This window comes from Lygodium microphyllum, chromosome 20 (assembly GCF_053477565.2).
Source record: "Lygodium microphyllum isolate KBCC chromosome 20, Lygodium_microphyllum_v1.1.10, whole genome shotgun sequence".
Lineage (NCBI taxonomy): Eukaryota > Viridiplantae > Streptophyta > Polypodiopsida > Schizaeales > Lygodiaceae > Lygodium > Lygodium microphyllum.
Genome location: NC_141154.1, coordinates 66,091,821 through 66,103,788, shown reverse-complemented (window position 1 = coordinate 66,103,788; position 11,968 = coordinate 66,091,821). Strand labels below are relative to the sequence as shown.

The window sequence follows — 11,968 nt, the reverse complement described above, 5'->3', positions numbered from 1 at the left end:
TTTAAGGACTAGTTGGGGTTATGAGACTAGGCTAGACCCACCTGTTGTGGTTGACACAAATCAATGATTGGCTAGGCAAGAACCTTAAAACAACCATTGGAAGAAAACTAATTTGACTCTCTAGTAAGACACCTGAATACTGACATATTACGGTCTTGTGCATTACCATTTTGTAGGCCATCAATGGTCTCTTCCATATGTCAAACAATGATATGTTGGAAGCCATAGCTTTGGTGGCTGAGCAGGGAAGAGTGGGTCAAACTCTTCTTCAAATTTTAGCATAATGCGCTCTCTTGTTTCAATCTTATGAAATGTTGGACGACAAACATGGTCTAAGCACAATTTCCTATCATCAAAATTGTGCTGTCTAGCTAGACTCATCATCATTACACTTATTCTGTGATACTTTTCCCACAATGTGGTCCAAGTCTCCCATATCTGAGGGAAGGCAGACAGGACCCATGCATGCGAGCCCATCTCCTATATGCAAGACCCTCCCAAGTAAGGCATGGTGAGCTCATCCAGGACAAGGGCGAAATCAAAACCTATTTTTGAGATCACCTATGAGCCATTAGAAGATGACATGTGAATGACAATGTATAAGTTGAACATTTAGAGTTGAGCAAGCGTGGTCCAACTCATCATGTTGACTGTTCTTGATATTCTGTACTATATTGTCAAAAGATGGTTCAAAGTTCCCTTCTGTTCATGGCCAAGGTGTGCAAGCATGTAGTCAGAGCCATGTGCACTTCAATCTTGTATTCATATCCACTACTCTTTGGAATGTTTCAGTAGGTTTATGATCGGCACGCATCATGATTATGCGTTAAAGATTTCCATTGAATCTGTTTCTAGGTCAGCCTTGTGGCACAATGAAGCAGCCAAGGTTTTTAGAATATTAGACTTATCCAAGCAAAAAAGGTTTGGAATAGAAAAACCAAGTTTTCTAATCTATACCAATGGAGACGGCATGCCAAAGACATCACACAGCTGTAAGTTGGGACAAATTGAATGCTATACACCATCGTGTTCCCTTACAGTCCATCCACTGTTACAAGAATTGGTAATGAAGCAGTTTTGACATTACACATTCATCCACATTGGCAAGCAGACATTGCCAACAGTACGGAATCATTGTACTAGAAAATCTCTCATGATTTGGATTGTGTCTTGAGAACTTGCAGAACTGTTAAGTACCCACAGGATTTCAGCTTTGTATAGTACACTTCCATTTTCTGCACAAAACTCTGTGTTGCCTACAGACCAAAGGTCATCAATACAAAGCTCACACAGATAGCATGAGACATACAGTCAGCTACACCTGATTGGGAGAGTTTATCCTGCTTGTATATAGACCTGACCACGCCTGCACCTCTAACAGGTCACAAGCAATGCATATATTACAAGAGCTTCTAGCCACTGTGGAGTGGGATGACCAAGATGGGATCTCAATTCAAGAAGAGGTGCAGGTGATAGTCCTGTTTTGAAAATACAGCTGATAGTCTTTTCTTCTTTCTTTGTCCTGTGGGAACATCAACATTGGTCGAGGATGATCACAGAGTTAGCCTGGTTCCTGCTCTTCCTTGAAAACTATGGAATCAACATGTTTGGATTAGAGCCGCCTTGCAGATAATCATGATACTCTCTAGGTCAGTCTCTCTCAAAGAGGACACTGCTTTTCAGAAGTGAGCTCTCAAACCAAACTCAGCCTCAGAAAGCAATCTGGTAAAAATTTTTGCATCAAAATCCCACAAAAAGGGCACACCGGTTGAACATCATCAAGTGGTAGACTTTCAACTAACTGATCAGAAGGATGACCAGAAGAAAGTGTAAGGAAAGATACTGGGGTCTGTTTTGAAGCCCGTCTAGCACAGCAGTTGCAAAACCAGAGGGCATCAGAAGGACATAATCTAAAAGTTGTTGCACATCGAGGAAGCTTGTGATGACTCATGCCTTCACATTCCCCTGTTTCTGCAGAAAGGTATGGAACTTTTGCACCGCATATACTGCATACTTCTGTTTGAGAATATGTTTCTCTGCACATAAAAAGATTATCATGAGGAGCACTTCTAAAGCAAAAGTTAATACGCTAGTATCTGTAAAAACCAGTCTGCATTGAATCTAAAACTTACAAGTTTTCAGCAATCTTCTGTGCTTTCCCCAATAGATGTGGTGAGATTCTGAATGAATTGGCCACTACCCACTGTAGCATACACATGACACTCATCAAGTTCATACCATCAAAAGCATCCTTGCCTTGACCTTTGTTCAAGCTAGAGATTACTGAATTCAAGGTCAAAAATACAAGGCGCTGCCTCAGCTCATGCTCTACATCAGACAAGAACCTCCACCAAACTTGGTCAAGGTTCCCTAAACTGCTGCTTTCTGTACCTGCAGAGTCCACATCCACTAATGTCTTACCATTCACTGACTTCAGGTGCCTGAATATCACACAAACAATTTGCAGGCAACGAGAACTGGTAGATCTAAGACTCTGTTCATAACTCTCCGACAGCATTAGGTCCTTGTCAGATGCTGACTTAACTATTTCCAAGCTGAGAAGCCATTCAGATATAACTGATTTCACAAATCTGCTCCCAGCACATGTTGAGAGAGAAACCAGGCAAGTAACAACATCCCAAAGTACCAAAGGTATTGCACTGTTTTCAAAATGATGAAGAGCTGTAAGCAGTCGAGACTTCCATTGGACCAAGTCACTGTCAGGAATCTTGTACTTGATATGCTTCAGTGTGACTGATATATCTGCAGTAACTTGCTGACTGCCAACCCAATATACTTGTGCCATTGCTTTCATAGTCCTGAAAATATCAAACAAAGAAGTGACCATCTAAATCTACAAATTATTATGCATGAGAACAATACCAAGCTGTGGTAAGGGTTCAACGAAAAAGATCACCCAATTACATTACGATGTGATATTATTAAAGTTGTTAAGGGTTTAACAATAAAGTTAACTGACCACTCAATTACCAAAAATCTTAGCCACCAAAAGAAAAAGCAAACTTTCTAGTGTCCTATCATCTACAGCCATGTAGTGTCGACAAGGTGCACGGACAATGAGTGAAGACCATACAAATAATCTCAAGCCATAGAGCAGATATAAAGCATATCACCTGCCATAAATAGAAAGCCTCTATGGAACTGATATCATCGTGAATGCCAGATGCTGAATTGAAAGACAAGTGTTCTTTGTATGCCAAATATGTTAGCCTGGCTATGTTAGTTATGTCAATCTGTCATCTCTTGGTTGTGAGCTCCTATCAGAGTTTGATGGAGACATCAGAGCTCTGGCAGTTTAGGTGCAATTTCTTTACTTGTTGGCCTCCTGTGTGCATTTCTAGGCCAGTTACTGCTTTCCATAGTCTGCCTACACCTGCCGGACATTGTCATTGTCATTTGGGAATTTTCTGGGGTCACCCTATGTTTATGGCATTTTTTTCTACAGTGACCAGCATTTATTGCTAGTTGGCCAGCATTTATGGCCTCTCCTGGTGCAGGCTGGCCAGATTTGGGCATTCATGGCTATTCATAGCAAACTTTCTAGTGTCCTATCATATACAGCCATGTAGAACAAGGTGCACGGACAATGAGTGAAGACCATACGAATAATCTCAAGCCATAAAGCAGATATAAAGCATGTCACCTGCCATAAATAGAAAGCCCCTTATGGAACTGATATCACCACGAATGCGAGATGCTGAATTGCAAGACAAGTGTTCTTTGTATGCCAAATATGTCAGCCTGGCTATGTTAGTTATGTCAGTTTGTCATCTCCTGGTTGTGAGCTCCTATTAGAGTTTGACAGAGACATCACAGCTGTGGCAGTTTAGGTGCAATTTCTTTACTTGTTGGCCTCTTGTGTGCATTTCTAGGCCAGCTACTGCTTTCCATAGTCTGCCTACACCTACCGGACATTGTCATTGTCATTTGGGAATTTTCTGGGGTCGACCCTATGTTTATGGCATTTTTTTTACAGTGACCAGCGTTTATTGCTAGTTGGCCAGCATTTTTGGCCTCTCCTGGTGCAGGCTGGCCAGATTTGGGCATTTATGGCTATTCATAGCAAACTTTCTAGTGTCCTATCATCTATCGCCATGTAGAACAAGGTGCACTGACAATGAGTGAAGACCATATGAATAATCTCAAGCCATAAAGCAGATATAAAGCATGTCACCTGCCATAAATAGAAAGCCCCTTATGGAACTGATATCACCACGAATGCGACATGCTGAATTGCAAGACAAGTGTTCTTTGTATGCCAAATATGTCAGCCTGGCTATGTTAGTTATGCCAGTTTGTCATCTCCTGGTTGTGAGCTTCTATTAGAGTTTGACAGAGACATCACAGCTGTGGCAATTTAGGTGCAATTTCTTTATTTGTTGGCCTCCTGTGTGCATTTCTAGGCCAGTTACTGCTTTCCGTAGTCTGCTTACACCTGCCAGACATTGTCTTTGTCATTGGGGACTTTTTTGGGGCCACCCCTATTTTTATGGCATTTTTTCCTACAATGACCATCATGTATTGCTGGTCAGCCAGCATTTATGGCCTCTCTTGGTGCAGGTTGGCATAGAAAAATGCAGAAGGACCGAGGAGAGAAACATAGAGGAGGTGGAGGTGGCTAACTAGGGAGGCCGGCAATGAGTAGACACATCAACAAAAGGTGGGTGTGGAGGAAGAGGCTGGGCAGTGGGAAGGGCAAAAAGAGGCAGAACATATGGCTGGGATAGGCATGGCACTGCCTGTGCACAGTGCAGGACTGTCTCTTTTAAAACCCTTGTATTTATCATCAATTCTGAAAAGGTATGGCAGCTAGCCCTGGAGAGGAGATATAGGCTTTTACACATTTATACTCCCTCTTTTATGAAAGTCATATAACAGCTTTAACTTTGTTCCAGAATATGAAATGTAGCATGTTGGATGTATATCTGCTGATGAAATTGGCATCCAGATTCAAGGGATCCAAAATTGCGGAAGGTTCAACACAGTTTTCTTTTGGGTCCACTACTTGTGGTGCAAGGTAAATTTAGATATTGATAATATGGCAATACATATTTCAAATTTTGAACTAAAATTATTACCATCAAACTAGGAGGTTTGTTTTCTTGGGTAAAATGCTAGAAGAAATTGAAGCCTTTAGAAAAATATGGCATAAGCCATGATGTAATCCAACTAAATTCAAGGAAGTTGGAGAGAGTATGGGAGTAGAGTCTCAACCTTAGGAAAGGTGGAGATGATTTAGGTTGGCCATTTAAAGTCAGAGGAGTTGCAGTTTGCCTATTTAATGGTACCTTGAGTAATGTAAAAGTTAGTGTATCCATTCCACTTGTGTAATGATTCCCACCTTCCTTCGTATTCCTGAAGTAGCTGTTGATGCTATCAGCATTTAGTTTTGCCATTTGTGCTTTAACTTCTGATTTCTGGTTCAGCTTTTAACATTTGAACCTAGCTTTTTCCCAGCAGAAATGAGAAATTACTGAGTGTGGGAACAATGTGATTATTGATAAAAGCAGAGTGCTCATTCATTAGTTTTTTAAAAGAAAATTCTATTAACACCACCTTGGCATAAAACCTGAGGCAAATACAAAGTACAAGGAACTCTATAAAGAGTAACTAAGTACATCATAAAGACAATGGTTGTGTGAACAACCAATTTGGTAGGCTATAATGCCAAACCATTTGAAGGGCAGTATGGAAGAAGGTGTGCAAGTTCCTTGTCTGCAGGAAAGCCTCTCTTCTCTTCCTCATCCTTGAAGAACTGCCCTTCATACTCTCTCATCCCTTGTAGAGTGTGTGAATGATCTCTATCCAAATCCTCAATAGTCTCCAAAGTGGATACTTCTCAAGGTCAATAACATGGCTGCATCTTGTGGTTCAGATGTATCAAGCTATGATACTGGCAATCAGCTCCCATTTTGCCAGTCCTTGGGTCCATTGTGGCTGAGTCATCTAGGGTAGGGACCCTACTTATATGCTGTCCAATGATGAGGAAAGAAAGACTCCCTTGAACATCTTCATAGCTGCATGTTGGGCCTCTATCTATGACACACGCTATAGCCCCCTGTGTCACCACCATGGTCTCTACTATGCCATGGAGTATCATCCTGAGGACTCTCTTTCATACCTCTTGAGCTCTAGGGCAGTCACATAGGTAGTGTCTCTGTGTCTCCTTGGGCTCGTCGCACCATACACATGCCACTAGGTCCCCGTTGTATCCAAGCAAAGTGTCAACCACTAGGCTACTATGAGCTATAAGGCATAGTGTGAGAGAGATCTTCCTAGGCATGAAGCTCTCATGTAGCCTCCTCCAAAAGTCATATCATATAAGAACTCAATTGAGATTCCCTCTCTATGCCAATGAGGGGTGGTTGCTGGCTGTGCTCTAATCCTGCTCATTTGTATCCTCCTCCCTAGCCTACTAGTGTACCCAAAGAAGGCCACATTGCATGGTCTACTAAGAAACAGATCCCACCACAACCATTCTCTTGGATCCCACTACAACCTTTGTAGAGGCCTCCTCCGATAAGCCCAATATCTCCATCCATCTACAAGGCTAGGCCCATGTCAATGTGCTACTTCCTCTCAAAGTGTGTCACTACTCTAATTCTTTGTTTGGAGCATTTGCTGAACGCTATTTGGTCAACGTACTCACATTGAAGGCAACCATCCTCTCAATCATGAAAGTGATTGTCCTATCTCTGCTAGTTGCAATGCCTACTAGAAGAATGTTCCCTCTAAAGAAGAGACCAATCCAAGTCTAAGAAGCGATTGCATCTATTTGCTAATTTGGTGGAACTCACTCCATCACAATCTCAATCATAGCTTTGGCTTCCCTAAGATCCTATAGTCTTTGTCTTTGAGTCTCTTGCGATAACTCCTAGAGTGAAAACCAATCTCTCACTGATGTAGTGACCTGTACACAAAAGCTCCCCCATGATAGATATGTCCTCTATCTAAGAGTGTGGTCTAACTCTAATCTCAAATAGTGATTGAAAACAAAAGAGGTTGCTTCCTCTTCTCTTTGATTGTAGTCAAGGGTAGTTGATCAAGGGTGAATGATATGGATATCCACGCTCTAATAATTGCAGGTTCGAATCAAACCTCAAAATTCTTCCCTAAGTCCCTGGTACTAATCTCTTGAAAGATCCATGGGCTGCCATGGTCCTCCATGTGAAGGCATCATAGTCTGTAGCCTCCTTATAAGAAGTTTTTTCTAGGGCTTCTGGCATGGAAGCAAAGGGTGCAATGTACTTGAATTACCCACAACACTATCCATTCCAAATGTGTATTTGCCATCAACTCAAGATATCCAAATTTTTTTTCTAGATAGTTCTAGGTCAGCCACCCATATATAATTATGTGAGATCACATGCACTATTTCCATGCAATAGACATCACTTAACCCAAATTCTCAATTTGCAATTCTCTAAGAATTCTATGGATTTTTACCAATTGTTGTTGTGGGATGGCTGCAAGGGGTGCTGCAACTTTATGAAGCTCAATAACTGAAGCCTTTTATCAATGTTGAATGCTTTTTGATATGACTAGAGGATGTAATCTTGTAAATGGTTGTGCACAACAATGTTTTAGAATTTGTGAATATTGCTATAAGGCGATGATAAACCTATTTTGGATGAAACATACAAAAGTATCCCATTTCGTGAATAGATAAAACAAAATACTTGGGACTTTGTGGTGCAACCATACTATAGATCTCCAACATGTGTCAATTGTAGACGCTATCTTGAGAATTTGGACAAAGATTATCTATTGTCACAAGAACGTAAAATTTTAAGATGCTTTAATCTTGCCGATAACGTTTGATTAAGTTATTTATCAAATATGCAAGGTTGTTTAGCACATGTGATGCACATGGCAGTTATTTCATGGTAATAGGCCAAAGACCCTGAGGATGTAGTGGGTGTCAAAGGCAAAAGTTGTGATAAGTTTGTGATAAGTTATGCCAGCTGGGCTTGGGGGTTAGTCGGTGTCCGTTTTGACCCTAGCACAGTTATTGGACCAATAAGTGTCAATGGTGAACTAGGGACTAGCATTAATTAATTAATGCCAATCTAATGGTCAAGAGCCCCAAGTTGTAAATGGCCTAGACAATTTAATTATGGATGGGCACATTTAATTTTGAAAAGTAATTATGGATGGTCAGAAAAGTTGATATTAATGTTTAAGATTATCTAATTCTGAAAATGAATTAAATGGTTGGATAGTGCTGAAAAATGGATTTAGAAGGCTATCACTAGGCAAAAATGCCCATGCAAACTGAGAAAACGTTTTTTGGGGCTGGGTCTTAGCTATTGAGTTAGTTTACGGCATGAGAGAGAGAGAGAGAGAGAGAATAGCAATGTGCTATAGAAGATAATCATCTAGGGGCCTCAATAGGGAGGGGACAATAGAGAGACACCTTCTAGGAGCTGGAAATAGCATTGCTGATCAGGTGACAACATTTTGGAGACTTGGCAATAGTAGGTGATTGCATTAAATCTAGGTTGGAGTAGGCATTAGGCATATTTCAGGGTTTTCTCGCGAAGAAAATTTGATCTCTCTCTTATCTTGGCTTTCTCTCGCCTTCTCCGGTAATTTCTCAAAAGATCTCAATATTTATTAGCCATTTGGAGTAGATCTTAGCCATATCTGGTGAGAGTAGGAGGATTTCTACTGTAAACTCTAAATTTTTGTAGAGATTAGGGTTTGGCAATCACCTTGGGGTCCATGCGAATAGGAGAAGGCAACATACTCTAAATCCAGCACTTGAAATTTGCGTAATTGTCAGGAAATTCAAATCCTTTTGGATCTTTAATAACTGATGCTCAACAAAAGAGGAACAGGAATTTGATGACCAATTTATGATCACTTGAGGTTAGTAGCTGAAATGCTAATGCAATTGGCAAATGATCCTTAGTTCATGCGCTTTTTGTACCCTTAAAAAAGGGGACTAAAGGCAAGAAGAGAGAATTGTCTTCAAGAGCTTTGAGACAATAAGATACACTAAAGGAAGAGCCAATACAACAGCATGATGTTTTAAATGTGGATAGTGAGCATAAGCAAATGATGCAAGTGGGGCAATTGTTGCATATGCAAGGCCAACTTGGAAGTGTCGATTCAATGCTTTTTGGATAGCAAGGCATGCATGCGATTATGAGGCAACCACGTTACTTTGGTGGTGGCACTAGTTTCCATGCTATGGTGGGTCAGGACCATTTACGGGGATTTATGGCACAACTCCTTATGGTATGTAGTAACCAATGCGTGGTGTGCAAGGCCCAATGTATCCATGTATGGCTTGTAGTATGCATAATTCCATGTAAAACAATGTTGGCATGATGTTGGGGCACAAAGTGGCAAGTTTGGCAATGCATATATACAGCCCATTATGTTTGGGACTCGTGGTATTAATGCTAGTTATGCAAATGCTCCGTATAGTGTTGGTTATGAGGAAAAACGATGCTAGTAATGCATGCAATGTATCAAAAAATATATCTTGTATGGCTAGTAGTATGCAAATTTCCATACATAGTCACATTGCAATCGTCCAAAATATGCAAACAATAATGTTTCCTAATATATTGGTGCTCCTAGCATGTTGAATACGCATGAGGGGCTGCATTGGAAGCAATGTTGCATATTGGTTAAGTTGGAATTACAACAATGTGAAAGTATCAAGAATCGCAATGCTTAAGGGGAAGCATGGCCTACAACCTAGTAGAGGTTTCCAGGTAAGTAAAGTCGGAGGTAAAGTTTTCATATGCTTCTTGGTGAAGCTTTAACATTGTTTCACTAATAGATATAAAGTGGATGGAAGAGGATGACTTGGTAGACTATCCGCAGTTGTTGCAACTTTACCAAGACGCCTTTTAATTAGAGCAAACTTTGGTTCAGTTTTAGTCAGGTTTAGCAGAGCAAGGGTTCGAAGTATTGCTTGATGCTCAAGGGGGAGGTACCACTTTCACTTTGCAAGTTGTGGACAGGTCTTGTACGTAGTGGATCTTGAATCTATTCAGTATGCATCCAAGGTATTGTGCTGATAGTATGTCTGCAATGAGGTCACTACTCAGTGTATAGTCATTATGAGATGTATACTCATGCCTCACTTTTTGTGAGATCGAGACAGGATCGAAGCTCAACATAGAAATCAGTAGACAGTGTGAGAGTGAAGCACGACACCCAATGCAATAGACTGAAAGAGTGTAAACCTAGAAGTACAAAGTAAGGGGTGTTCACACCCGAACATGATAACTGTCCGTAAGTGTATGACATAAGCACATACGAAATAAGACCATAAGTCTAGGGGAAAAAACCTCTCCTACCGAGAGTAAAAAGTGCCCCAGTGTCCTACTAATCACCGACACTCCTATAAGCATAGACGTAAGTGAGGCGTAAGTGAAATACCCAACAAACCCCCTGGAGTGAAGAGTGATCAAGAGTACAAGGATCATCCGCCACCAAAGGAGATCAAATTTAAAGCATTGCGAATTGCTTCAAACTTGTCACGAGGAAGAGCTTTGGTGAAGATATCTGACATATTACTAGTGGTAGGACAATAGACAAGGCTGATATCACCTGCATGTAGCCTCTCTCTGATAAAGTAATAATGTATCTCAATGTGTTTTGTGCGTGCATGAAATACTGGGTTTTCCGTGCCACTGCAATGACACTCGGACTATTAGTGAACAAAGAAGTAGGCTCCGTAATAGATACATCCAAATCAGCTAGCAAGTGTCTAATCCATACGCATTCAACTGTGGTAGTGAAAGCTACCTTGTATTCAGCTTTACATGATGATGTGGCAACAATGGACTGTTTCTTGCTAAGCCAAGATATGTAAGACGAGTCAAGAAAGAAACAATTGCCACTAGTGAAGTGATGTGAATCATAATCACCAACCCAATTAGAATCACTATAAGCATGTAATTGTAGGGTCCCCCCTTGGCATAAAGTAATCCAAGAGATCTAGTACCCTGCAAGTAACGGAAGATATGCTTAACAACTTGCCAATGTGACATGTGTGGTTGATGCATATATTTGCTCAGGGTTGAAACTACAAACTATATGTCCGGCCTAGTATTGTATAGGTAAGTAAGATATCCAACTACTGGAGCATATGTGTGTATATCAAACAAATCACTGTCATCATGTAATGATAGCTTTAGTCCAGGTTCCATTGGTGTACAGACTTGCTTGCAATTTTGCAAGCCAAACTTCTCAAGAAGTTTACCAATGTATCTTGACTGTGATAAACCAATACCTCTAGCATCATGTATGAATTGAATGCCCAAAGCAAGAGATCATCAACATATAGACAAATGATTAGCATTGATCCCCCCTCTTTACATACGTAAAGGATAGACTCAGATGAGCTGTTTATGAACCCTTGGCTAAGCAAGAAAGCATCTATCTTTGCATACCAAGCTCTAGGAGCTTGTTTTAAACCATATAAAGCTTTTTTCAACTTGCAAACCAAGTGTTCTGATCCCTCAATTGCAAAACCAATGTGCTGCTGTACATATACTTCCTCATGAAGTTCCCCATGTAAAAATGCAGTTTTAATATCCAATTGATGCAAAGTCCATCCATAATGAGCAGCCAAAGCAACCATAGACCTGATGGTCGTCATGCGAGAAGTAGGAGCAAATGTCTCCTCATAGTCAATGCCTTTTTTCTGTGCATAGCCTTTAGCTACAAGCCTTGCCTTATATTTGTCAATGGATCCATCTGCATTTCATTTCAGCTTGTAGACCCATTTTCTTCCGATGGCTTTCTTCCCAAAGGGCAAAGTTATCAAATCCCATGTTTGATTCTTACTGATAGAATCCAATGCAAACTCTATTGTACATCCTCAAAACATTCAAGCTTCTCATCATCAAGGGTGCTTGTTGCCATAACAAACTCTATGGTATGTGCAGTATCATGCATACGAGCTTGCCTTCTAGTACGA

At 40.7% G+C, this 11,968-nt stretch overlaps 1 protein-coding gene across 3 annotated transcripts in view; it reads right to left on the bottom strand.

Annotated features, from left to right (window-relative positions):
• Positions 1-961: 961 nt before the first annotated feature.
• Positions 962-11,968, bottom strand: part of LOC148018975 (Transducin/WD40 repeat-like superfamily protein) — a 186,797-nt gene continuing 175,790 nt past the window's right edge. The window contains exons 16-17 of one of the 3 annotated variants that reach the window (XM_087701481.1): positions 2,133-2,819; positions 962-2,036 (exon numbers count right to left, since the gene is read on the bottom strand). In XM_087701481.1, the coding sequence (XP_087557607.1) occupies positions 1,694-2,036; positions 2,133-2,819 (1,030 nt within the window). In that variant the 3' untranslated portion in view covers positions 962-1,693. The remainder of the gene's footprint in view (positions 2,037-2,132; positions 2,820-11,968) is intronic. The other 2 variants (XM_087701482.1, XM_087701483.1) reach the window with 2 other exon arrangements.